The sequence below is a fragment of the Ochotona princeps genome, chromosome 24, assembly GCF_030435755.1.
Source record: "Ochotona princeps isolate mOchPri1 chromosome 24, mOchPri1.hap1, whole genome shotgun sequence".
NCBI lineage: Eukaryota > Metazoa > Chordata > Mammalia > Lagomorpha > Ochotonidae > Ochotona > Ochotona princeps.
Window position 1 is genome coordinate 28,545,745 of NC_080855.1, and position 27,990 is coordinate 28,573,734.

The window sequence follows — 27,990 nt, forward strand, 5'->3', positions numbered from 1 at the left end:
AGATTGGATGTTAGGGGTGGATGTTCCACCACAGCTCGGCCTCCTTAGTCCACAGGGAGAAGGGCAGCCTGGCCGCCTGCTGCTGAGGCGGTTAAATAGTTCTCAAGGACTTTAGGTGGATTTCTCTCAAGGATGATGGCTGGTAAGATACCCGAGTCTCCTTTCAGAATCATTGCTTCTCGGTGGCTTGGTCCTGGTGTGTCCTGTTTTCCTATCACAAAGATATACTAAGTGCCAGTACTTAGATTTTAGCCAGTTGATCTGAACCCCCAGGGTGCCAGCTCCCTTGTTATGCATACATGTACATACATGGGGCCTTTCACTGGGGTGAAGTCTCCTTGGATGCTCCAATGCTCACTTGACACTCTCCAGCCCATTTCCTGTGTCACATCATCTCAGGACAACTTGGGTGGGTAAACTTGGCATGTTTTTGCTATCAAGGTCATTGGCTCTTTGCTCCAGTATGCGTGATTGGGTGGATGGGTGGCAGCGCAGGTGACCACTGAAGGACCCACAGACAGAAGCAGCAGCTGGGGCTCCTCAGGGCAGCCCAGATGGCCTCGGGTCACCAGCCTCCTGTCCTGCCTGCTCGCTCGCAGCGCTCAGGCCCGCAGGATACCACAGTGTGAACAGCTGAACTGAACCTGGCTTCCCGTCTTCATTCCTTTCCTGACAAATCAGCACAGTCCTCAGCGAGTGATTTAGTCACGCAGCCTGTTTGAAATGCAAGAGAACTAATGAAAACACTCTAGCTAAGCATCTAGCATTCACATCCCAGTGTACACTTGTGAAGGAACAACATTAAGATTTGATTTTTATAAAAAGTATGTTGCATACAGAGTTAGAGGGTGCTACTGCGTATGTATTCTCGGGCTGTGTTTCTCTGCAGAAACCCGAGTGTGGTTTCGTTTCATGGTGTTAACCCCCTCGGAGGAGGAGTGTGCACAGTAGCCAGCATTGCTTTTGTCCTAACAAGTCCTAGTTAGCACAAGTAAAGGACTGTGGGTCCGTTTATCATCTCACTGCCCTGGGAATCCGCAGGTAACTTGTTTGTTATCCAGTAGTTTTTCAGAGTTTTTCTAGTTTTCTTTTGCTCCCAGATATAATTAAAAGGGTCAAATATTTTATTTTGAAATGAAATTTAAATGCCACTTACATTTTATAGCAGGCAGCTTTGGGAGTTCACATCAGTAAAATGTTGGAACATAACGGGAAAATGCTTTACAATGAATGTCATTTTAGAATTTTATTTTTTTCAAGATTCTACTCAACATGTCCCTTCAGAAACAAGTGAGGACCCTGAAGTTGAGGTGACCATTGAAGGTTAGTTCCCTACAAGCCTTGATTCCAAAAGTCTCCTTCTGGTCATGAAAGCATTCGTCACTTTCACATTGCCACACAGTGTGCATTCCATCCGTTCCTGGAGGGGCCTCGGGAGGAGAGCTGGGAGATGGACATGTGTGGATGGCCCAAGCAGCCCCCATCCCAGCAGGGCACCCAGCGGCTGGTGGTGTGAGATAGTGCCGGCCTGCAGGTGGCCCACGCTGCAGCTTGTGGAAAGAAGGTGTTGCCCCAGGAACACACACAGGAACAGATTTCATAATCGGGGTTTTGAGGAAAGAGGGAACATGGAGGAGAGGAAATATTGGTGGTTCTGTTGATAATCATGTGATCCCAGAGCACCCAATGCGCGCACCCCCCCCTTTAAAATATATTTATGTTGGCCCTGATTTAGTAGTCTAGCGGCTAGATTACTCGCATTGAACATGCCAGGATCTCATATGGGCCCCGATTTAATCCTGGAGGCTCCACTTCCCATCCAGCTCCCTAGTTGTGGCCTGGGAAAGCGGTCGACGACAGCCCAAAGCCTTGGGACCCTGCACACATGTGGGAGACCTGGAAGAAGCTCCAGGCTCCTAGCTTTAGATTGGCTTGGCTCCGGACTTTGCGGCTGCTTGGAGATGAATCAGCAAATGGAAGATCTTCCTCTCTGTCTCTCCTCCTCTCTGTATATCTGACTTTCCAACAAAAATAAAAGAAATCTTTAAAAAAATTTTCTGTATTTTTATTCGAAAGGCAGATTTTACAGAGAGGAGAGACAAAGAGGCCTTCCCTCTGCTGGCCCAACTCCCTACGTGGTCCCAGTGAGCAGAGCTGAGCCGATCTGAAGTCGGGAGTCCAAGGTCTGGTCCATCCTCCAAGGCATTCACAGTCCATAAGCTGGGAGTGGGATTGACCAGTGCTGATGTGTGGGATGCTGGGGCTGCAGGTACAGGATTAGCCTACTAACAACCATCCTGGCCCAGTAGATTTTCCATCCATCTGCTGGTTCACTCCCTAAATAACCACAGCAGCCAGAGCTGAACCCACTTGGGCTATCCTCTGCTGCTTTCCCAGGCCGTAAGCGGGGAGCTGAATCACATGTGGAGCACCAGGGAGTAGAACTCACACGCGTATGACATGCTGGCATTTCAGGCAGGAGATTAGCGTATTAGCTGTTTTGGTGACCCCTAATAATTTCTGAAGCACGTTTGCATTTATGTCATGAATAGAAGGTAACTTGAAATGTGTCTTTCACAATGATTTTGAAGAGGCAGCTACAGAAGCTCTGTGAAATCTTCTCTGTAGCCAACATTGCTTCAAACCTGATGTTTTCCTGAAAGACGAGCACGAATGTGTATGAACCAGTTGGTTCTGATTTTCTTGAAGAATTCCATTCACAAAGTTACTGACAGCACCAGTCTTTCTATATTTCATAATTATGGATGTGTATCAGGTTTTTTGTGTTGTTTTGTGTTGTGTCCCTCTCCCGGTACTCCTGTGTTGTGTTTCCTCTCAGGGTGTTAACTTCTGCCCTGTGGTACACTCTGGAAGAGGTGCACTACACTGTAAACCCACGGGGTCAGGGCTGACGGGTCGTGTCAGAGTGTGTGCACACACTCCCAAGCGTACTTAACTTTCTTGAAGTATTATTTGGAAAGCGGGGTTATTGCAATAGAAGAGGAGACGGAGACCTCCCATCTGCTGAGCCCAGCTTCTGGGACCGAGCCGGACTAGAGCCAGTAGCTTCCTCCAGGTCTCCCTCCCGGATACAGGGTCACAAAGCACTTGAGCCCAGGTGCATTTCTGGGAAAGTAGATTGGAAATGGTACGGGCTGGACTCGAACCAGTGCCTATAGAGGCAGCAGCTTAATGTGCTTAGCCACAATGTTGGCCTCCTATCTGCATTTTGACAGAACACACCAATACTTCTTCAAAAAAATTTCATATCCCATAGATGCCTCTCCTGCCCACCTCCTCGCCAGACATCTAGGTACTTACTTAACTTTTTTTTTTTTTTTTTGTCTAACTGATGCATACTGGAATTCCCCTCTGGTACCCTGTGGGTGTCATATCCTTGTTTATGATGTTCAGCTACTTCTCAAACTCATTGCTTCTAAAATATAAGTTGAACGGTAGCTTTTGCGTAATGTAGGACATGTTCATGCTTTGTGTATTAATCTCAATTATATATAGATCTTTCTCATTAACATAAATTTGCTAACCTAACAGCTGTTAATTGCTTATTGTCTAACATTAAGTGATTGAAATTCAGTTGCTTCTTAGTTTGAGACTCGTTGTCACAGGAGAGAATTTTAGAAACATGTAAATGTTCCAGTGTTCCAATCTCTGTTCTTTCTATAGAAACAAGAAAAATACTGAAATCACAAGCCTGACAGTTTTAGATAGAATCAATAGCCAACTTGATTTATCTCAAAACTAATATTAAAGTTACGTTACGATTCTATGGAGAGCGAATACTTGCTTTTGTGGCACGTGTGATGATAAGTAGGAGACGAGAGGCTCATGGGTGAGAAGGCAGCTCTCTCCTTTTGGGAGAGAGGGATGAATCCCACGCCCCTAGATTGGGTGCCATGACCCCTCCCCAGGTGTCCATGCTTGTGATCAGCAGTGGACCTGGGCTGCAGAGGCTGCCGCTGTGTGTGAGCCAGTGAGAGTCCAGGACGAATTCGTGAGGTCACAGCCTGTCAGTAGATGTGCCCTTCCCTGGGCTGACTGGACACAGACTGGCCATCCCACTGTCCCGTGGGGAGGCAGGTGGCATGAGAACTTGCTTACTCATCTGGCTTCCGATGATGCAGGTTTGTTCATCCTGGAAAGCTCACTATAAAACAGTAGGAGCCCTTTAAGAATCCACAGTTACAAACTTAAAATTTGTTTATGCTCTTGATAGAAAATACACAGAAATTAAACTGCTGATACTGCTCTGCCACAATACTGGAAAAAATGATGCCTTGTACAATGTGTTTAGTTTAAAAATTCTCCATGGCATGTTGCCATGTTCAAGAACATCCAGAAGGAACAATCTTGCTTTTGTGTAGGAAAGTACCAGATATTGCAGGAATGATGGACAGATGAAGGTAGCCTGCTTCCCTGGGGATGTCCTTAATTTTTCTATGAATTCTTTTTACATTTCCCAAGTAATCTGTAGAAAAGAAAAATAAAAAGACGACATGTAATCCAGTTTTGGGGGGAGTTAGTGTCAGCCTCTGCGCGTTTGTGTGGACAGGGTAATGGGATCCCATGTTCTTGCTGCTTGAAGGCACGCTGCACAGTTTACGCATGGGTGCCTTAGGTTTGGGATATAGGCCTTAGAACAGCATGGCTGCAGGCCTCAGGTTCGTAGCTGTCACAGCTGCCCTTCCAAGTCCAGTGGCGCTGTGCTCAGAGGATCCTGTCTCGGCCGTGCCGTCTTGGCTGACCCTGCGAGGCCAGCCACCTGGGGCTGCCCTCATTCCGTCACTGCTCCCCGCACCTGAGTCCTTCCCTGTACCCGGTGTGCAGGGCACTAGCCCCTGTCCATTCCCATTCTGTCCAGAATCACTTTGAAGTGAATTCATGTTCTAAGTGTTCTGAAAGGCGTCTTTGTGTTGAAAAGTCATTCCAGCGTGTTGAAAGTAGTCTTTGAATTCAGTCTTTCATGTTACTTCTCAAGCATTGTGACAGACATATTTCCACAGTAGCACACGCACAGTGTGTGTAGTGTCCTGCATTACTGTTGAGTCTACAGAATCTACGTAATTGAGCAGGTCAGCACGTGGACCGGGGGTTTTCACAGCAGCTGGCCAAATACAGTTGTCCATGTTAAATGGTGAATTCTGAGTTAGGAGCTGGATCTGTAGAGGAGAGGCTGCAGCCCTCTGTTTGGCATCATGCATCCCTGGAGGAACCATTTGCAGCTCAGCTCACACAGCCCGGTTTTGATATATTTTTAAACTTTGGAAGGGTGGCAGGTTGTCTGATAACATTAGTAGTTTGTATTTAAAATTATTTTCAGATGCAATAGGAGCCAAGCCTACTTTGAACCGCCCGTTGAAGCAGGCCGTGGCCAGCCCCTGTGCTGTGGCAGGCTGTGCTGCAGCTAAGCGGGTCTCAGTGTGCTGCTGGCCGAACGGCAGCTTGTGGGGCGCCCCGTGTCGGGGCGGGGGTGCTGTTAGTACCAATTGCATGGTGGCTATGTGTTCCTTAAGAACAGTAGTTGCCTATGAAAGTATTTTGAAATTTACTTTAAAGCTTTTTGCTTTGATTATGTAAATGTTTGAGTTTGCATTACATGGAAATGTATGTATTGCTTCTTTCTCGCTTTTTGTTTTATTTAGATTTACTTAGTCTTTATTTGGAGGAATTAGTGAGATATGAAGAGACAGAGATGATTGTCCGTCTGCAGGTTCACTCCCTAAGGGCCGCAGTGGCTGGAGCTGAGCAGGGCTGAAACCAGGGGCCTTGTGCTTCCCCAGGAGCCCCCGTGGGTGCAGGTGCATTAACATTGAGACGGAATGGAGCAGCTGTATGCCCTGCCGGCACAACAGACGGAAACGTAACCTTGGCACAGGCGCCACTCCCACCAAAGCTGCTTCTGTTTTTCTTTTCAGGTTTATTTATTGTTATTGGTAAGTCAAATATACAGAGAGAAGGAGAAACAGAAAAATCTTCCATCCACTGGTTCAACTCAAGGGCTGCACCAGCCAGAGCTGAGCAGATCTGAAGTCAGGAGCCCGGAGCTTCTTCCAGGTCTCCCACATGGGTGCAAGGTCCGAAGACTTTGGGTCGTCCTTGACTGCTTTCCCAGGGTACAAGCAGAGAGTTGGATGGGAAGCAGGCCTGCTGGGATTAGAACCGGTGCCCATATGGCATCCTGGTGCATACAGGACGAGGACTTTAGGGTACTGTGCAGATTCAGCTACTTGTTTATTTTATTTATTTTAAAGATTTTTATTTGTTTACTTTTAAAACTTTATTTACTTATTTATTTACTTATTTATTTATTTATTTATTTATTTATTTATTTTTGGAAAATCAGATATACAAAGAGGAGGAGAGACAGAGAGGAAGATGTTCCACTGATTCACTCCTCAAGCAGCTGCAATGGCCGAAGCTGAGCCGAGCCGAAGCCAGGATCCTGGAGCCTCTTGCGAGTCTCCCATATGAGTGTATTGTCAAAATGCTTTGGGCCTTCACTTCCTAAGGCCACAAGCAGGGAGCTGGATGGGAAGCAGAGCCACCGGATTAGAACCTGCACCCATATGGGGTCCTGACGTGTGCAAGGCAAGGCTTTACCCACAAGGCTACCACACCAGACCCAGCTGCTTGCTTGTAAGGTGGACATGCCAATGTCCTGGCACAGCAGCTCTTGGTGCAGGCACGCACTGGAGCTTCAGTCCAGAGAGCAGCCATATGATCCTGAGTAGGGATCTGAGGTCTAGACTCGAGCCTTCCCCTTGCTTTGTGGCATCAGCCAGTTAGACCAGGGGCTGATTAACTCTGTGGCACTGACACACAAAGTGAACTGTATTTTTCATAATATTTTATCATATAACTAAACTCATGTTTTGATTAGATCACAATGAGTAGGTTGATCTCCATGATTTGTCCCTGGAGGAGGATTGTAATATCAGCTGCACTTGGTGAACTTTGTTTTAAGCACGCTGCTGAATTTACGCGATCTGCTGCCAGGGTGAAGTGAATCCTCTATTGCATGTGCGGCCACTTCCGGGTGAGCCTGGCCGTGTACGAAACGGCGTGCGTTGAGTGTGTGAGCCCGTGTGTTGTGCTCCACAGGCTGCAGCGGCACTTGTTTCACATCCATCGAGCGATGCTCAGTGGCTATAGGCGTATTTACGCCACACCCATTCATGCTTTTGCGTTGTTGGACTTTTTTTCTTTGTAAGAATTATTTTATTCGAACAGCAGAACTGCAGAGAGGAGAGACAGAACGATTGATTATCCATCCACCAAGTTACTCCTCAAGTGACCACAATGGCAGAGCTCAGCCAGTCTGCAACTTGGAAGCCGGGAGCTTCTTTAAGGTCTCCAGTGTGGGGACAGAGTCCCAAACACAGTGGCTGTCCTGTACTGCTTTCCCAGGCCATGAACAAGGAGTTGGATGGGATGTGGAGCAGCCGGGACCAGAACTGTATGGGATCCTGATGTTTGTCAGGTGGAGGATTACTCAATGAAGCCATCATGCTGGGCTCTAAATAAATATAATTTTTTAAAAGTTTTTTTTTTTTTTTTTTTTATTGTGAAGTCAGATATCCAAAGGGGAGGAGAGACAGAGAGGAAGATCTTCCGTCTGTTGAATCACTCCCCAAGTGGCCACAACAGCTGGAGATGTACCAGTCCGAGCCAGGAGCCTTTTCTGGGTCTCCCATGCAGGTGCAGAGTCCCAAGGCTTTAGGCCATCTTCCACTGCAGTCCTCGACTGCTTTCCCAGGCCACAAGCAGGGAGCTGTTTGGGAAGCTGCCTGCCGGGTTTAGAACTTGTGCCCATATGTGATCCCAGTGGCTGCAAGGCAAGGACTTCATCCACTAGGCTATCACAATGGGCCCGTAAATACAACTTTTAAATTTTATTCATGTATTTTTATTGAAAAGGCGGATGAGGTCATCGAGAGAAGGAGAGACAGAAAGATCTTCTATCTGCTGCTTACTTTCCAAGTGGCTGGCAAAGGCTGGGGCTGAGCTGATCTCAAACCAGGGGGCAGGAGATTCTTCCAAGTCTCCCATGCAGTTAGAGGGTCCCAGGGCTTTGTGCCATCTTAGACTGCTTTCCCAGGCCACAAGCAGGGAGCTGGGCTAGAAGAGGAGCAACCGGGACCAGAACCAGTGCACGAATGGGATCCCTGTGCTTGCAGGGGATAAGGTTAACTAATTGAATCATTGCCCCAGGCCTGTGTCTTTTCCAAAGCAAAGTGAAACTTGCACTTTTTGATCGTTTGTTTATTTTTACTTGTTGAATGGATAGACAGGGACAGGCAGAGGGAACGGCCTCAAGTGGCAACCAGTGCTTTGGGATAGAGCCAGTTGAGCCACCACGCCAGTCCCAAGAGTGCCTAAAATCCATTTGGATGTTTGGACGTGGGGTTTTCATTTTGTTAAATAGACTTATTTACTTACTTAATAGGCAGAGTTACACTGAGAGGGGGAATGAGGGAGAGAAACTGAATTGCTGGTTAGCTCCCCAAGTGGGTGCAGCAGCAGGGAGTATGCTAGGCTGCAATGAGGGGCTCAGGGCTTGTTCCTGTCCCAAGTGGGTGCCAAGGCCCAGGGACCAGACAGAAGCGAACCAGCCAGGATCCCAACGGGGATGCCAGCGCTACAGGCAGTGGCTGAACCCACTGTGTCACGTTGCTAGCCCTGGAAACTGGGAGGTTTAAAAGGATATTTTTAGAATTGAAGACTAAACATATGAGTGATACCCAGTGTTTTCCAGAACAACACTACTTACGTTGTAACCTCAATCTACTTAACAGTGTGTCCATTTTTATACCTTAAGGACCTAGTCTGGTCTCATCTGCTGCATGACATCTGTGGAAACTGTTCAGCTGAAATGTGATCATCGTACTTCTGTCCACCCAAAACCACGTCTTACTGTCATTGGTGGTCTTTCATCACTGCTATTATCGTTAACCCAGTTCATTGTTTTCTCCTTCATACGTATTTGTTTAGTAAAGATTTATGTGTTTGAAAGGTAGAATTAGAGAGTAAGATAAGAAAAGAGAGATCTTTCATCTGCTGGTCCATCGCTCAGATGGTTGCAGTGGCTGAGGCCGGGCCATGTTGTTGCCTGGAGCTTCTTCTCGGTCTCCCGTGTAGGTGCAGGAGCCTGAACACTTGGGACATCCTCAACTGCTTGCCCAGGGAGCTGGGTTGGTAGTAGAGCAGCAGGGACTCTGCCTGGTAGCCATATGGTCTAGCCTCTATGTCACCTTGCCAGCCAGGCTTGCCTTAGTTGACTTGCATATCTGTAAGTTTAGAGCTGGCTATGTTTCTGATACAGGCCTCGAGCCTGGTCTGGCACAGACATGCAGTGTGACACACTGTGATCCTGTGGTGCTTGATCTGGTGTGTACAGCAGCTCTCCACTGGCAGTTCATAGTTGTGTTATGCATTGTTAATCCTGTAAGCTGTGTGTGTCCTTAAACTATTGAGCGTACAGTTCCCAGCGTCCTTTATTTATGTGCTTAAAGTTTGAGTAAGCTTAAATATTTATCCAGGTTTTTATGTGATTGTCCTTTTCTTACATGTTTCTCTAATTCCGCGTGATGGTGTCCATAAAGCTTGTTTCAGGGAAATTGAAGGCAGTTATTTGAACGTGCTCTGAGAGTGAGCGATGTCCCAGTCAGTTCCTGTGGGACACGTGCTCCTGGCATGGGGGTTGGGAGTTGAGCAGGCTGTGGCTGTGTCTCCTTCGGGCTGTGCCTGCAGTAATGGCAACTTTCCTTTTCAAGATGATGATTACTCTCCACCCGCCAAGAGACCGAAGAGCAGCGAGCCTCCCCCGCCCCCGGCCGTGGAGCCCGCCAACGCTGGGAAGCGGAAAGTGCGGGAGTTCAACTTTGGTACGTTTCTGCTCAGGCGTCTGGCACCTGGCTCCCGGCTGTCTCAGCCCTTTCCATTCCTAATGAAAGCTCAGGGAGGAATTGCAGGGGAATTGTTCTTGGAAAGTGAGAGGCACTTGGCAGTGACTTAAAGACATGGCTGGGACATAGTTTGGCTTTGCCGAAGCAATGGGACATTGACTGTCCTGGTGTTTGTTACAGGTAGTGGAATCGCAGCCAAAGCTAATGAATTAGTAATGCCATTATTTCTCTGAACACGAACTGTTTAATGTGCCCCACCATGGTTTTCTTGTTGGTTTTGTGAATTTCATTGATCCTCCCCCAGTTGATTGTGTGTCCTTTGGAAGACATTGAATACAATAGGATGAACAGGACATTGAACTTGTAGAAAACAGCGTCTTATTGTTCCCCTTATTTCTGTCCCAGTTACTAGGTGTAAGGTGCCAGGCGTGAGGAATGTTCTTTGCTGTAGGGTCTCACTTGCACGCAGCCAGGATGGCTTGGTGGATCCCTTGGAGCCCCTTGCAGACCCCGCTCCTCTGCACTCCTGCTTTGCAGAGATTGGGAGACTGCAAAGAAGGATCAGTGTGACATTGTTTTGAGTGTCAGTGAAAACACTCCTTACCCTTCCCTCTGGGATAATGCTTAGAACCACAGTGAAAGCTCTGAGGAAAACAGTGAAATTCTGTAGATTAAAGCGGATTGGATCTAGAGTATTGAGAGTAATTCCTTAGCTATCGGGGTCATCTTCCGAGATTGGGCGCGTTCAGGGTGGTATGGCCGTAGACTATCGGGGTCATCTAAAGAATGTTCTAGTATCCCCAAATCTATCTATTAGTGAGAAATGACTTTGCTTTCATTTTCAGAGAAATGGAATGCTCGCATTACTGATCTACGTAAACAAGTCGAAGAGTTGTTTGAGAGAAAATATGGTATGTCTAAGCTGAGATCTTTTACTGCTGTGATGTTGAGTGTATGAGGGGTAATAGCCGGTGTTGGCTTTGGTGTGGGCCGGGGCAAGTCCACTGCTGCCTTGCACCCCTCTCCGCCACCCGATCTGGTGTCTATAAACCTCTCTAACTTAATGCAAAGCCCAGGAAACATTGCATGGTCTCAGTTATCCCTTACCCTTTCCCTTAAACCCTGAGCATACCTACTGGAAGACAAATTTCCATGCTTAGCACTGGATCCTGGAGATTTAATTAAAGATTTTGAGATAATTGTTTGTCTTCATTTGCTGTGTTAAATCCAGTCTTTTTCTTTGCCCTTTTATTTTCCAGTTCTCTTATACAAGAGAAACAATAATAAGCAGTTTGTTATTTCTGATGGGCATCTAAAAATAACAACAATCATGAAAAACATCTGTTGTCTGTTTTTTTTTTTTATTTGAATGATTGTTGTTTGCATTAGCTATAACATTGCATGTTCCACAGAATTTTAACTTGAAGGTTAATTGTTACTTTTCTTTCCCTGTATTACTAAGTGTTTTTATACATCCTGCTATCAGTTTGGATGGCGGGAAAGCACATCTTCCCCTGGTTCACTCTGCAAGTGCCTGTGACAATAACGTGGAGCAGGCTCACTCCAGGACACAGGAACTCGGTGCAGGCCTCCCTACCACAGAGCTGTCGGGGTCCCGAGGCCTTGGAGCCGCCATCGGCTGCTGTGCCGGGGTGCCTGCCTTACGCAGCTAGCCCACAGCAGAGCTGGGCCTGACATGCAGCGCTCACTGGCTCTGGAATGCTGGCTGCCTCATTGCTACTCCGTAGCCTGCACCCAAATTTCTTTCAGCTTGAGTTCTAAGCTTACTTTTTATCGTGTACATTGATGAATTGTTTCTAGTTTTCCTCCATAAATGACAGCATAGATTTCAGTGAAGATCTAGACTAAAATAAATAGCTGCTGAATTCAACTCCTTTTTCCATAATATTTTTAGTTATTTCTTAAACGTCCTGGTAGAAACCTCGTAGTTTTCACTAGTTTGTCCTTTTATGGGAGCGCCGTGCCAGGCAGCAGGTCACAGGCTTGGAGCGCAGAACACCTGGGCCGTGGCTCTGTCCCTGCCTGAGCTGTCTTTGCTGAAATGGTCACGTGGCCCAGAGGCGTTGGGGAGACCTGACGAGACAGTGACGTGCCTGCCGAGGTGGAGGTGTTGTGGTGGGAGACAACTCACTGTGTTTGATTTTTATTACTCTACACAACTTGGGCTTTGTGTGGCTATGGTATCAGCTTGTCCTTGGAAAAGAGTTCTAGTGCAAAATCTTCGAGTTGAGGACAACCTTCTGCTTTTATTATTTAAAAAAAAAAAAAAATTCCTTCGCTTACACCCAGTAACTACTGCGCTCACGTTTCTGCCTTTTAAGATGCCATATGTCTTGTGTTGTGCCCAATACATATTTCCTGCCATCAGCTGGCAGGTGTTTCTGACATCATCGTGTCATAAAGGTTTCAGAAGCATGTGTGGTGTCTGTCTCCGCTCCCTGAGGTTACTGTATTACTCCGTCGTCCCTTGTGTCTTTAAGTAGTGGCCCTAAGGGTGGGGTTAGAGAATGATGAGCGATGCTTAAGCTGTCATTCCGTCTTAACCATGGCCCCTTTCTCTTCTGTCCTTCAAGCTCAAGCTATAAAAGCCAAAGGCCCGGTGACGATCCCATACCCTCTTTTCCAGTCTCATGTTGAAGACCTTTATGTAGAAGGGCTTCCCGAGGGGATTCCCTTCAGAAGACCTTCTACATACGGCATCCCTCGCCTCGAGAGGATCCTGCTTGCCAAGGAACGGATTCGCTTTGTGATTAAGAAGTAAGACTTGTGGACTCCTTCCTTCCTCTCCTGCCATTTGCTGCTGAGTGCTCTTAGCTACCAGGGCTGTAACTAAATTAAGTGTGAGTTTTGTATGTATCTTCTGCTTTGTAAATTATCTGTGTTCAAGATGCGGGCATGAATACCTACTCATGTGACTGTCATTTTCTTCCACAGTTTTCCGCTCAATATCCTAAAAAGGATGTAGTATATTCATGTTTTAAATTTATTACATTTAAGCAAACTAACTTGAGAAGTCAACCTCCCGTTTACCAGTTTTGTCCTCCAAGTGGCTGCCCCAGCTAAGGTTGGCCTGAGCAAAGCAGGCACTGTTCGTGGTACTGATTGACGTGACCCCAGTCGCTTGCTGCTGCCCGGCCGTCCTCCATCAGCAGGAGGCTCTCTGGAGGCCACCCCGGCCCCCAGTGCAGGCATCGCGGATGCCAGGCTCCTGCCTGCCTGGGAAGAAAGGAAGTTCTTCCTTCTGCTAGTTCATTGCCTGGTTGGCCGAACTACTGGGCCAGGCAGAAGCTGGGAGCTGGGAGCTTTTTTCAGGTCTTCCACATGGATTGCAGGGGCCCAGACACTTGGGTCATCTGCTGTTGCTTTTGCCAGGTGTGTAGCAAGGAGCTGGTTGAGAAAGAAGCTGCGGCAGAAGCTGGCACCCTCAGGGTGCTGCTGGCATTGCAGGCTGCAGTTTTAGCAGTTTTACTTATTACACCATAATCCCTGATTCTTGGCACTGGCTTCATTATTGTATTTATTTATTCTTTAGAATATTTATTTTTATTACAAAGTCAGATATAAAGAGAGGAGGAGAGATAGAGAGGAAGATCTTCCATCCGATGATTCATTCCCCAAGTGACCACAACGGGCCAGTGCTGTGCCGATCCGGAGCCAGGAGCCAGGAACTTCCTCCAGGTCTCCCATGCGGGTGCAGGGTCCCAAGGCCTTGGGCTGTCCTCGACTGCTTTCCCAGGTCTCAAGCAGGGAGCTGGATGGGAAGTGGAGCTGCCGGGATTAGAACCGGCGCCCATATGAGATCCCGGGGCATTCGAGGCGAGGACTTCAGCCGCTAGGCCACGGCGCCAGGCCCTGGCACTGACTTCAAAAGATGAACAGGCAGGGCTAGTTCCTTTCCTCCCATTCCTTCCTTGTGCGAGTTGAAATGGTGGCTCAGCACACACTCCGTGTATTCCCTGAGAGATTCTGAAGATGTATTAGACTCAGACTCTTGTTTTGCCTAAAAACAGAAACAGTCTCAGGATGTGTAGCTCGGGTTTGTGTGCAGAAATGTTTAAAAGGTCCAGAAGTAGGAGAGCGTTCAGCTGCTTTCCGGAAATGTGGGTTGACAGGGAGCTGTGAAGCAGCAGCTTTCCCACGGGCTCCTAAGAGGGAGCAGTCGGCAGCAGGCAGTGTAAGTTCCAGGTAAAGGAGCCGGCAGGTTGTCGTCTGCTAGGTTACAGAGAGAGTGGGGTGCAGGACCAGAGGAAGAGCATCAGGTCTTCACCGTGTGAGTCTCCCAGCAGGAATGCAGTCCCCTGGCCAGCCTGAGAAATGATGCAGGTCTCCCGTGAAGGTGTTGAACAGCAGTGAACCACCTGGAGGCAGAGAGGCACGTCACACTTCATGATAAGAAGGACGACTAGCTGCCAGCCACTCCTTCCTAACGAATAAAAATGGTACCAGTGGGAGGCTTTATTTAATTGTTTGAAAGGCCATGTGAGGAGAGACAAAGATCTTCCATCCACTGGTTTACTTTCCATGTGGCTGCAACAGTCAAAGTTGAGCTGATCTGTGGGCAGGAGCTTCTCCTGATACATTGTCCTTGGGTGCAGGCCCCAAGCACTTGGGCCATCTCATTGCTTTCCCATTAACAGGCAGTTAGTTGGATCAGAAGTGGATCAGCCAGGACTCAGATTCGCGCCGGGAGCAGACACCAGCCGTGCAGGCAGTGACTTTACCCACCATGTCACAGTACCTACCCCTATTTAAGTTTAAAATGATACCAATTTAAATCCCAAATTGTTGTTGCCAGCCAAAGTTGATAATCATAGGCTAAAGCCGATATACAGTATCTACCGCGGAAAGCGGTGGATAGCATAAGGCATATCAGGCGGTGAGTAGCAAGAACTCTTGCTCTAATTGGCCCAGTCCAGTAAGGCACTTAGCTCCTCTGGCGAGGAGTTCACCATAGGAGTGACAGGAAGTACTGCTTGAGCCAGCTTTTCTGCTTGAGGTCCATGTTAAAGGCTCCAGACATGATGTTCTTGAGGTGTGCACTAACCTGAAGAGCAGTTTTAGAACAACAGTCGTTTCGTTTCTGGTGATGCTCTGATACTATTGAGAAAGCAGGGAGACTCCCAGCTACCCTGATGAACACGCCGCACAGACTGGCCTCTGTGTCAGTTGGCAGTAAGAGCACTTGGAGAATTTAACGCATCCCACTAGGTACCTCAAGGTCAGCTGCCTCTCAGGCTGTTGCTAGCAGGTGCTTTTCTTTGAGATGCATTGTGTTTTGTAAGATTTAATGACCTCTCAGGAAACTGAGTAACATATGGTGTGGGCTGCTGCTGAAAGCTTGGCACTACCCAGGAGCTGCTGTACCACTCTGCCGCATCCCACCCACACGGCTCCATGCTTCCCCACGTTAGTAAGTACGCTGCTCGGAAAGGTTTTGTTGTTGTTTTAAAGATTTATTTCTTTTTATTGGAAAGTCAGATATACAGAGGAGGAGAGACAGGAAGATTTTCTGTCCACTGATTTACTCCCCAAGTGGACACAACAGCCAGAACTGAGCTGATCTGAAGCCAGGAGCTTCTTCTGGGTCTCCCACGCAGTGCAGGGCACCAATGCTTTGTGCCATACTCAACTACTCTCCCAGGCCACAAGCAGGGAGCTGGATGGTAAGTGGAGCAGCTGGGACAAGAACCAGCGCCCGTATGAGATCCTGGTGCAAGGTGTAGACTAGGTTGCAATGCCAGACACAGAGAGCTCTTTTTTTAACATCATTTTATTAACTTGCTTATTTTCTAGCTTTCAAACTTGTTTTTACTGAAAGGCAAAGTGATAGAAAGCAACTAGAGATCTACAGCAGGACAAAGCCAGAGGCCAGCACTCCATGCTGGAATCCCACTCATGCAGATGCCAAGCGACCCTCACCTGCCACCCTCCAGGATGCATTGGCATGAAGCTGGACTGCAAACCAGCCCTCCCATAAAGGGGGCCACCATTGCAAGCGGCAGGTCAACCTGTGCCCCACCAGCCCTCCCGTAAAGGGGCCGCCGCTGCAAGCAGCAGGTCAACCTGTGCCCCACCAGCCCTCCCGTAAAGGGGCCGCCGCTGCAAGCGGCAGGTCAACGTGTGCCACAGTTCCCGCCATGTGGCCTCCCGTACTGTGAGGACACGCCTTGTGGGACAATTTGTGGTCAACGTTGTACTCTACAGTTATGCCTGCAGTGACTTTTTCTTTACCACTAGACTTGGGGCTAAACATTGTCTGTGGGTGTGTAATACTATTTCTCCTGTTTCAGACATGAACTTTTGAATTCAACACGTGAAGATTTACAGCTTGACAAGCCAGCTTCAGGAGGTAGGATGCCAGTCTTGGGTCATGTCAGAACGTTGTGTGGAGTAACCCTTTGTGTGGATTAACCCTTTGCCGCTTGGAGGACTGGATTCTTTGTGTCATCTTTCACGTGCAGTAATGTCTTTAACTTAATTAGATGCCATGTCAGGAAGATCCCCATTGGCAGACTCTAATACTCACTACAGAAGACAATTCCCAATATCAACAAGTATAAATACTGCATGTCTGAATAGAAGAAGTAATATATCTGCTTTTATTGCTGTTAAGATACAAAATGTGATGTCTGGTATATTGCCTTAGGCACTTTGATTCTGCTTTGATTTGTTTAAATAATCACTAATCAAACGCATATTCTGCTTAAGACATAGTTAGCATAGAGCAGGCAGGCTCGAGCACGGTCACTTGCTTAGTACGTGTGGTCTGATGGAAACACGGTGTGATCCATGGTGCCCTTTGGCCCTGGTGTGTGATTGGCCGGTGATTTGGCATGGTAGCAAGATTCCCAGCTCAGTCGTGTTCCTCAGTGTTTCAGGACAAATGTCGCGGTCTAGTAGTTATGGGGTTCCCTGGCTTCTGCTGGCTGCTAGCTTTAACTGTGTAGAGGAAGGGGAAATGCCACTGTTGTTCTGTCCCCGTGTGAGACACCCTGCTTAGAGGTGTGTGTGCTCCTTCTTGCAGTGAAGGAGGAGTGGTATGCCAGGATCACCAAGCTCAGAAAGATGGTGGATCAGCTTTTCTGCAAAAAATTTGGTGAGTCTCGTTTGTGCCTGTAGCTCGTGTGTGTCACAAAGAGATGCTTTGCCGTCATTCTGAGTTCTGCTTCCAGATAATAATTAAGATAGGTGTGGCTTACTTCCAATTTCCCCTTTATTTTTTATTGATTTATTTTTTTAGTATGTAATTGTGTATCTCAGATGTTTTAATCTACACAGAAGGGGCAAGTGTTAGGTTAGAGACACCGTTGCCCTCTTAGCAGAACGTTTTCATGCTGGGAGGTCTCGTTGAGCTTGTGATGGACAGAAAGTGCAGTTGGGGTCCACGCCATGGCGTAGTGGTTGCAATGCCCGCCTTCGGTACCAGCATCCCCTGTGGGCACTGGCTCAGGTCCTAGAAGTGTCACTCTGATCCAGCTCCCTGCTAATGTTCCTGGGAAAGCAGCAGACAATGACCCAAGTCCTTGGACCCTTCCACTCATATAGGAAATCCCAAAGAAGCTCCAGGCTCCTGGGTTTGGACCAATGCAATGCTAGGAATTGTGCCCATTTACGGAGTGCACCAGCGGATGGAAGATCTGTTTCTCCATGTCTGTATAAATCTGCCTTTCAAATAAAAATAAATAAATCTTTAAAAAAAGAAAAACATGCAGGTGGCCTTTATCTTTTCCCAAGGCTTATGTCGTTTTCTTCTCAACTCTTTTTATACATAGAATTAGGTTGTTATTTTATTTACTTATTTGAGAGGCAGAGTTACAAAGAGAAAGAGCAGAAGGGATAGATACCTGTCTTTTGTCCACTGGTTCTTTCCCTAAATGGCCTCATTGGCTGGACCCGGTCCAATTGGGAACCAGGAGCTTCACTCAGATCTCCCACAGGCCCAACTTTACTCCGCCACAGTGCAAGCACAAAGATTTTAGTGTTTTTAGTAACATGTATATTCACTCTCAAGTTGTTTGCATTGCCCAGCGTTGGGCAAGACCTAAGCCAGGAGCCAAAATGGCAATGGTGTGGACCCAAGCCCTTGGGGCCATTGGCTGCCTTCTCCTAGGGCACACGTAGACAGTAAGCTGGAATCCGAAACAGAGCCCAGGACTCTCCTGCTCTGCTGTGGGCTGTAGGAGGCCCCGGGCATCGCAGCCGGTAGGCCTGGTGCCTGTCCTGAACCCTCTTTGTGAACCGCCAGTTCACATGGGGAGGGTAGTTGTATGAGACATCTGTGGAGTGTCTCAACTTGTTTCAGATTTACTTATTTACTGCTTGCTTTGGATTGTGGGACAGTGAGTTCAGCTCAAATCTGGTCTACCTAGTTAACTTTTGTGATTTCTGTCCAGCCGAGGCCTTGGGCAGCACGGAAGCCAAGGCTGTTCCGTACCAGAAGTTTGAGGCGCACCCCAATGACCTATATGTGGAGGGACTGCCTGAAAACATTCCCTTCCGAAGCCCTTCATGGTACGGGATCCCGCGGCTAGAAAAAATCATTCAAGTGGGCAATCGAATCAAGTTTGTGATCAAAAGGTAAGGAACAGACCTTCAAGTACCAAGTCACTATGTTCGAAATGCTTGGTCACAGAAAGGGTGCCTTTTCCCCCTCCAACAGCATGGCCTCTCATGTTTAAAATTGAGTTGTTTATTTTCAAAATTTTCTTATGATGTTGGTCCTAATAGGACCCTGTCTTTGGGAGCTTCCTGAGGAGTTGAATTCAATGAAGTGTTAGCAGCATTGTTGGGGGAGGCAGTGAGTGTGTGGTCCGGGTGGTCAGTGGTGCCTGCACAGTGGAGGGGGGAGGCGTGCCTCCTGTGAAGGAAATGTGTTAAGTACTTGGATATTTGGGTGGCAAGAAGTTTTGGAGCATGCATCCCTCTAAACGGGGTTTGCCTTATGTAGGTTATTCTGACTCAGTGTTAGAAAGTAGGGCAATAGAGGAAGTGATTTGAATGCAGGGGACGAGATCAGAATCAGAACACTTCCTTGGCTTTTTCACAACGATGTTGCTGCCAGAACCCAGCTATCATGAAAACCTTGGTTTCGCGCCGTGGAAATCTGAGGCCGTCACATTACCGACGTGACTCCAGGCCTGTGCTTCCCCGACGTTGCTGCTGTGTCTCCCAGAGACAACTCGCTGCTGGTGTTGGACAGTGGGTTTTCCTGAACCACCACCCTAAGCCAGACGAGGTGGAGGCGGCCATTCTGGAAATTGGCCCAGCCTTGACGCAGTAGCGTCTGCCCATTTCTGGTTGAAGTGGCGACCATGTGCTGGAGCCAGGTGCTTGTGTACCAGCGCTGCTGGGAGCCCCGGACTGCATGCCACCACCAGCAGACCAAAGGGAAGCCTCTGCGGGATGTCTGTAGGACTGTGAGTGCTGGTGCTGTCCCTGTGCGCCGGGGGCAGACCTGCGTTCTCTTAATTGGCACGGCAGTAGCCTGCGGACAGCATTAGGCTTCACTGTCAAGGACATGTCCGTCAAAGATGTTCATTATGGCAACGAATCACACCAGTGGACAGGTTGCTCAGATGACAATCCTGAACCCTCCGGGCCATGCCAGTGCTGGCTCCGCCCTGTGCTGGACTGGCACACAACTCCCATTGCTTGCAAGTTTGCTGAACTGGAAGGTGACCCTAAATTCCTGAAACACAGTGTTGCTGCTGCTGTTGCTCAGGGTTCTGACAAGCCCGTGTGTGTTGAGGACTGCTCTGACCGTCCTCCTCTGGGTGGACAGTCGAGAGAGAGAGAGAGACAATTAACTGTGTTTGATCGACAGACAGCAAGCCCAGCATGTGTGCCCAGAGCCTCCTGCCACTTGTCACCTGTTGTTAAGCATTACTGAGAGAACGGTCTCAGGACTGTTTGTCTCCATTGCACATGTTGCTATAATAGTAGCAGCTGAATGGGGAAGCGCTTGGTGGTGCATGTTGCCTCACCCGTGGTCACCATTCTTCTCCAGGCCAGAACTCCTGACTCACACTACCACCGAGGTGACTCAGCCAAGAACAAACACTCCAGGTAAGGTAGTTGTGAGATCCTTTTACTAACTCGGGATCAGGCATTTGGTGGCTTTTTAAGTACGATCTTTCCAAGTCACAAAGCCATAGAAGCACCCCACTCCTCCAGCCCCATCGGTTGCCCCAGCCGGATGCAGGCATTTCTCCGTACAAGCCATGCGGTCCAGGGACAGCTCAAGCCTCTAAGCTTTTTCAATAGGAACACGTGGATCGCCAGTGTCATTTTCTGTTTTCTGGTAATGAGATTTCCATTTTGTTCCGTATAGCTGACAAAAAAACAGCAAATTATTTTCTGTATTTCATTTATTTTACACTTAACAGCACATCCTGACTCCGCCTGTTTGTCTGCCACATGCGGCCAGCAGCTGCCACCTCAGGCCACACACAGGCAGCTGTCAGCTTGTCATTTGAAATCCTGCTAGGATCACAGCCTCAGTTGGGTGAATCTTCTCACTCCCATTTTTTTGAGATTTTCTTTCTTTTTTTTTTTTTTTCCTCTCATAATATTCAGAGACCTGCCACCTGCTGGTTCACTGCCTTGGTGTCCTCATAGCCAAGGCTGGGCATGGCAAAGCTGACAACCAGAAACTCAATACAGGTCTCCATGCTGCTTGCAGGGACCCCAACATTTGAGGCATTTCTTGCGGCCTCCCTTGCTTGCTAAACTCCAGCACAAAACTGGGATTGAGAGTAGAGCTGTGACTTGACCTATCAACTCCGCAACAGCCACTAGGGCAGCTGCCCACCCTTCCTTCCTGACTCTGCATAATGAAAAAAATGAGCATCGTTTTCTTCCACCAGTTTATGAGCTACTTTTTTTCTTTTTTTAAACATTTATTTAGTTTTATTGAAAAGTCAGATACTTAGGAGAGACGGAGAGAAAGATCACTCATTCCCCAGCTGCTTATCCAGATCCTGGAGCCAGAAGCCTCCTCCGGGTCTTCCACATGGGTGCAGGGTCCCAAGGCTTTGGGCCGTATTGAGTTTCTGTGGCTTTCTCAGGCCACAGGCAAGGAGCTGGGTGGGAAGCGAGGCCGTGGGGACCCAAAGCGGCAACCATTTGGGATTTTGACATGTGTAAAGCGAGAACTTTAGCCAGTAGGTTACCTTGCCAGGTTCACTTGGGAACTTTTGTTGCTAAGAACTCAGTTGTCTGAGTGACAAGGAGGAGGGGGGAGGGAGAGAAGGAGAGGGGCCAGTGAATTCACTGGTGGGTCACTCCACAAATGAGTACTGCCTCCAAGCCTCCGGCAGGCCATAGCAAGGAGTGAGGGAACCCGTCCTGGGCTCCCACCTTGGCATGATTTTCCACTACCTTCATGACCACATGAAGGCAGATGGACTGAATCAGTGTTCCAATATGGGATTCAGGAATTGACATTGCAATTTAACTCACTGCTCCAATAGTGAGCCCAGGGAGTAGAAGGATTGATGTTGGGCTGGTATGGTACCCTAGTGACTGAAGTCCTCGCCTTACATGCACTAGGATCAGGATCCCATGTGCATGCTGGTTCTAGTCCCGGCAGCCCCACTTCTCATCCACTTCCCTGCTTGCAGTCTGGGAGAGCAGTTGAGGACGACCCAAAGCCTTGGGACCCTGCACCCACGTGGGACACCCAGAAGTAGCTCCTGGCTCCTGGCTTGGGATCAACTCAACCCTGGCCATTGCAGCTACTTGGGAAATGAACCAGTGGATGGAAGATCGTTCTCTCTGTGTCTCCTGCTCTCTGTGAATCTGACATGCAATAGAAATAGATAAATCTTTTTTAAAAAGTGTGATGTTATGCTATGTATTAAAAAAACAGGTTTGATGATTTCAGGGAGTGAGAGGAAGTGAGTCATCCCTCAGATCTTGTTCATACCAGTGAGTATGGCTCGTGTGCTTGGAAGTTGGTGTGGCTGAAGTTGCAGTACAGTGTTTTAAACTGCAGCTTTGGACCCTGGAGAACCACCTGGAGCGCCGTTCAATTCTGGCTACTCTACTTTCCATCCAGTTCCCTACTATTGCTCCTGAGAGCAGCAGAGGACGGTTTGGGTACCTCTGCCCCCACCGCCAGCCTCGGGAGAGACGAGGATGAAGTTCCTTAGTTGTTGGGCCATTTGGGAAGTAAAACAGCTGATAGCAGACCTCTTTGTCTCTCTATCTCTGCCGCTCTGTCTTTGAAATAAGTAATTTTTTTTTATATATCAAAACAGAAGAGATCCAGTAGGAATTGGCAGCTCATAGCAAGCTACACAAGTGGCAACTTGTCCTGTAATGTATAGATTCTCTGGAGCTTCCTGCCTTTAGCAGGATATCCGGATGCCCCAACAGCGAGTGATGTGTGGTTTTGCCGCACGTCGCCTTCCCATGGAACACCGTCTGCCTGGACGGGCGGCAGAGCAGCGCACCCCTGTTGCTGCCTGGGGAGCCGCTGGCCTCGCAGCGCAGACGGACGGGAGCAAGCAACTGCTTTCTTCATGACGCAGACGTAGATTTTCTCTAGGTGCATGTCCTCTGATACTTGAAAAATGCAAGAATTGATTTTTCATTAAAGCCTCAGTTTTTTTGTGTTTTTTTTTTTCTTTCTTTTTTTTTTTTTTAATTGGCAGATTTCGGTGGAAAGATGGGAGTCTGTCATGATCTGAGTACAAGTCGACCTTGTTCATTACGTTGGTTTTTTTCCTTCCAGTCAAAGAAGATTGGAATGTCAGGATCACCAAGCTGCGGAAGCAAGTGGAGGAGATTTTCAACTTGAAATTTGGTATGTAAGCTCTAGTGCTTTTAATTCACACGCATAAATGAATTATGTTGATATAGGTTCACAGATAGGATGGTGCTTCATTTCTCTTGGAGTATGTGTCCAGAGAAGCAAGGAGGAGGGGGATAACTCCGCATTCCATGGTCTGTCATCCCACCTGACCAGCAATGGGGCTGCAAGAGTTTGATGGGCTCTGTTTAAGAAGGAAGGGGAACTGAGGCGTGCCAAATGATGGCCGAGTTCTGGCACATTGGCAGCTATTACGCCGTGCCTGGAGTTGAGCTGCTGTGTCCTACATCAGGACCTGAGAACTCCGCCCCTCTTCACTGTGATGTCCCTGCATCTTACACATGTCCTGTCCTTAGACAGCAGGCCTGTGTCAGCGGTAGCACGGGTGGGTGGGTGGGTGCCGATACCGTGTGAAGTGGCTCCCAGTCATTTCTGCTCAGAGAGATTGCTTTGACCAGTAATGTAACTGTCATGGCCTGCACACTGTGCTAAGTAGAAATGCCTTCAGCGTTCAGTGGATGTTATCAGATTGTAGGAGTGTGTACACAGATAACAGAATGTGGGCAAGCTTGGATCTTGCATAAATAATGTCTGCTTCCACTTTCAGCTCAAGCTCTTGGGCTCACCGAGGCGGTAAAAGTCCCATACCCTGTGTTTGAGTCCAACCCTGAGTTCCTGTACGTGGAAGGTCTGCCAGAAGGAATTCCCTTCCGCAGCCCTACCTGGTTTGGAATTCCACGCCTGGAAAGGATTGTCCGTGGCAGCAATAAAATCAAGTTCGTTGTTAAGAAGTAAGTCGTACTTTCCACTGTCATCAATCCTGGAATTGAACTGTGTGCCTGGCTAGAAGTGACAGGTGTGGCTTTCGTGTTGCTGGTGGCAAAGTCGGGTTGGGAGCAGTGGTGCTGGCATTGCCCTTGTGACTGGGAGTCCCTCGTCCTGTTCTTCGCTTTGTCAGCCGGCTCCGTGGCAGCACTGATCTAAGGACACTTACAGGGTCCTGGGCGCGCAGGTGTCTGTCTGCCCTGTCGGTGCTGCGGAGTCCTTAGTTGCATTTCCACATGTGCCCTGGGTGAAGAAGCTGAACCAGTGGCCATTTCCTTTCTCCTGCTGTTCATGAAATCACTTGTCAGACAGTTAAGGGCAGCAAGACGGGGTGCAGGAGGCGGCCCCGTGAGCCCCGTCGTGGGGAGCCCTGGGTGTGCCTGTGGTTGTGAGAGGCCCCACTGCTTCTCTGGCTTTCTTTGCAGGCCTGAGCTCGTCGTTTCCTACCTGCCTCCTGGGATGGCGAGCAAGATCAACACTAAAGGTAAGCGCGCCTGCTGTCTGCTTTTCCCTCTCCTTTTTCCTGCCTTCTTGGACCCAGCCGCACAGCTGACCAACATCCGTGGCACGCTGTGGCCTCGCTGCTGCACCTGCTATGTTTGATGCTTTTTGGGAGGGGCCTTATTAGATTGATATATTTGTGATAGACATCTTCCTTCTTCCAGTTCACCCATAAAGTGGCTACAAGGGCCAAGGCTGGGCCAGGCTGAAGTCAGGAACCTGGAACTCCACCTAGGTCTCCCACATAGGTGACAGGCGAACAAGCACCTAGACGTTCTTTCTGTCCCTTACCAGCTCCATTAGCCAGGAGCTACATTGGAAATGGAGTAATAGGAACCCAGACCCGCGCTCCAGTATGGAATGCGGTGTTACAAGTAGCTTCTGGAGCACCGCACGGTAGCCTGGTGGCTAAAGTCCTCGCTTTTCACATGCTGGGATCTCATAGGGGTGCTGTTTCATGCCCTGGCACCCCCAGCTCCCTACTTATGGCCTGGGAAAGCAGTGGAGGATGACCCAAAGCCTTGGGAACCCTGTACCCGTGTGAGAGACCAGGAAGAGGCTCCTGGCTTCTGGCTATGCATCAGCGCAGTTCCATCTGTTGCGGCCACATAAGGAGTGAGCCAGTGTAAGGAAGAGCTTCCCCTCTGTCTCTGATCCTCTCTGAATATGTGACCCCACTGCGTCACGTGCAGCTCTTTCAGGCCCTGCAGTTGGAGTGCTGCTCTCTCTCTGTTAAGCCATCTGCCGTTGGCAGCCGTGTGTCGGCCGCCTTGCTGCATCTCCGTGGCGGGTTACCTGGGTGGTCTCCTTGTGGAACTTGCATTGCAGGGAGAGCCCAGCTGTGTGCGTGTTAATAGCCGTCACGCCACTGCAGGCTCGGCCCCGGCTCTGTTCCTTCTGTCCAGCAGCCTGTGAAGCTAATGGTATTCTTGCCTTACAGCATTGCAGTCTCCCAAAAGACCACGAAGCCCCGGAAGCAATTCAAAGGTCCCTGAAATTGAGGTCACTGTGGAAGGTAAGCTCCTGTCCCCCACCCCATTTTTCTGATGATTCTTTTGGCACTCGCAGCGATTGACCATGTATGTGCATACGCTGATGTAGCTTCCCACAACTGGCCTGTGTGTGAAGGCTTGTGAAAAGGGCCACAGGCTCGCAGAGCTTCTAAAGGACATCGTGAGAACACTCGGACGTGAGATCTGTAGACCATATTGTCTAATGTTTGGAAGATCCCTAAGTGGTTATTTCCTCCCTTCCTTGTACTTTTTTTCTGCTCTTTTCCAGGAAAGAAATAGGTGATTTAGCTGGCAGTGGTTAGAGGAGGTTTAGCTGGCGGCCTCCTAGAGGAGGTTTAGCTGGCAGCGGTTAGAGGTAGCCTGGGTGGCTGGCTGGCATCCGGCAGCACTGAGCTAAGCTGCCCGAGATGAATCCTGGCTCCAGTGCTGGCCTCCCTACCTCCAGGTGGGAATCCTGGATGCGGTTCTTGGCTCCTGGCTATGGCCTAATTCAGCCCCAGCTATTTTTGGCCACTTTTTTGCTTCTAAAATAAAATAAATAACTTCAAAATAACCAGCAGCAGCTTAGGTTAGTGTAGTTCCTGGCTCATCCTGAATTTCTTTCTTTGTCCCAACTCCCACTGCATCTGCCGGTTTTTCCCAGGCTTATTGGAGCAGCTGGGACACGAACTGGCACCCTTATACATAGTATGTTGTTACTGTTGGAGTATTAGCCAGTTGGGCCATCACACCAGCCCCAGCAATGCTGATCCTAGGTGGACAAAAGTCTCATGCTGTTTCCCTGTTTTCTGAAAGCAAGGCAAGGAGTGTATGTGAATGGTTTCCGGGACATTTCTGCTCAGAAGTGCCAGCATTCGAAGTACACACATTCCCAGTCCTTCGTTGCTTTCTTTCCAGGAAGGTCTGAGCAGAACCTGAGTGTCTGGTGTACAGGCACTGCTGCTTTCCCCAAGGAGACAGGTCCATTCTAAGAGTGTGGGGTACCCTTTCCATAAACAGCATCCTTGGAGCTAGCTGACCTTCCCTGGGCCCCATGAAGGTTTGAGTGCTGTGTGCGGAAGCGAGCTTTAAAGGGAGGCAGCAGTGTGTCACCTCACAGCGTGGCTGTGCTGGGAGAGAGTGGCAGGATGGCTTTGAGTGGCAATGCAGTGTCAGCCCCCCGCTGGGGAAGGCAGGCCATGTCCTACAGTTGCCCGGGCTCTGCGAGTTTCCAGGGCCGGCAGGGGACTCTGAATTTCATTTCCAATTACGTTGCATTATGTGACACAGTTTCATAGGCTTTGGGATTCCCCCAACTCCTCCCTGTGCCCTCCCCCCATGGTGGATTCCTCCACCTTGTTGTAGTATTACAGATCAAATCAAGTCTAGATTCTTTCTTTGCAAACATATACCAAGCATAGAGTCCAGCATCTTATTGTCCAGATAAATTCAACAGTTTCTTGGGGAAACCATCTCTGGTCTAAATGTAGAGCTGGCAGAATATCATCCCGATCAATTGAAAGCCCCAGCACAACATCAACAACAATTTACAACATTATGGAATTCATTGACATGGTATTGAATAATCAGTATGTTCAAACCATGTAAGTTCTTAACCACCTCCTGTGACTACTTCATTGACATTTCATTTTTTTTGTTTATACACAGAACCGGCTGCTATACACCTTAAAGTGGCTATAGGGTACTATTCAGGTGTCTCGTGTCTATTTTAGTTTTAGTATTTCGCAGTTTATAGTGTTGAAGCATAATTTTGCTGAACTTGGCAGATTTTAGGATAGTGTAAACTGGCTTATAACTCTTAACAAGGCATTTGTCTGCAACAGTTGAGGTGCAGAACAGTTTTAGGAGGGGAGTGCAGAGAAATCTTCAATACCCTAGTGAGGAGTAACTAATCTTTGTGTCCCACCTAGTAAGGTGTATGTGGATCCACGCTGACCATTTCCTGTCTGGTTCTATGCTTTCCTTGTATTTGTCTGTCTATCTAATCTAATTTTTTTTTGTGGGCGGGGGGCTCCGGGGTGACCCTGATGGTCATTGCAGGAGAGGGTAGGGATCCACAGTTGGAACTAAGAGAAGACCAGAAAAGGCTCCTCTCCCCAGCTGTATCATAAGATGATTACATGGATATTTTAAGGCATGTTAAATTGCCAAGAGCTGCATTCAAGTTCAGGTCTTGCCAGTCTAGAGTTTCTAGTAGTTTGTTTACACTTCGATAATATTCAGTTCCAAGTCATATACCATGTTTATAAATGGCATTTTTTCTTCTTCTTTTTTTTTTTAAATTAGAATTTGGTAGGCACTATTTTTTATGCACTTGGGTGTACCCAGTGTAACTACATGTATGAATTTTTTTTTTAATGAGTTTGTTAGGTTTCTTCTTTTTTCAAGATTTATTTTTGTTTGGAAAGGCAGATTTACAGAGAGAAGGAGAAACAGAAAAATCTGCCATCTGCTGGTTCACTTTCTTTTTTTTTTTTTAAATTTATTTATTTTATTACAGCCAGATATACAGAGGAGGAGAGACAGAGAGGAAGATCTTCCATCCGATGGTTCACTCCCCAAGTGAGCCGCAACAGGCCGGTGCTGCGCCGATCCGAAGCCGGGAACCTGGAACCTCTTCCGGGTCTCCCACGCGGGTGCAGTGTCCCAATGCATTGGGCCGTCCTCGACTGCTTTCCCAGGCCACAAGCAGGGAGCTGGATGGGAAGTGGAGCTGCCGGGATTAGAACCGGCGCCCATATGGGATCCCGGGGCTTTCAAGGCGAGGACTTTAGCCGCTAGGCCACGCTGCCGGGCCCTGGTTCACTTTCTAAGTGAACCATACACTACAATAGCTAAAGCTGAGCCGATCTGGAGCCAGGAACTTCCTCTGGGTCTCCCATATGGGTGCAGG

The 27,990-nt window shown here is 48.3% G+C and overlaps 1 protein-coding gene across 7 annotated transcripts in view; it reads left to right on the top strand.

Moving 5' to 3' along the window:
• GTF2I (general transcription factor IIi) overlaps window positions 1–27,990 on the top strand; it is a 78,695-nt gene that overhangs the window by 38,993 nt on the left and 11,712 nt on the right. For 4 of the 7 annotated variants that reach the window (XM_058680319.1, XM_058680321.1, XM_058680320.1 and 1 more), the window contains 12 exons: window positions 1,261–1,323; window positions 9,792–9,902; window positions 10,769–10,834; window positions 12,518–12,701; window positions 16,235–16,293; window positions 16,969–17,040; window positions 18,338–18,521; window positions 19,951–20,009; window positions 22,681–22,752; window positions 23,366–23,549; window positions 24,009–24,067; window positions 25,025–25,099. In XM_058680319.1, the coding sequence (XP_058536302.1) occupies window positions 1,261–1,323; window positions 9,792–9,902; window positions 10,769–10,834; window positions 12,518–12,701; window positions 16,235–16,293; window positions 16,969–17,040; window positions 18,338–18,521; window positions 19,951–20,009; window positions 22,681–22,752; window positions 23,366–23,549; window positions 24,009–24,067; window positions 25,025–25,099 (1,188 nt within the window). The remainder of the gene's footprint in view (window positions 1–1,260; window positions 1,324–9,791; window positions 9,903–10,768; window positions 10,835–12,517; window positions 12,702–16,234; window positions 16,294–16,968; window positions 17,041–18,337; window positions 18,522–19,950; window positions 20,010–22,680; window positions 22,753–23,365; window positions 23,550–24,008; window positions 24,068–25,024; window positions 25,100–27,990) is intronic. The other 3 variants (XM_058680323.1, XM_058680324.1, XM_058680325.1) reach the window with 1 other exon arrangement.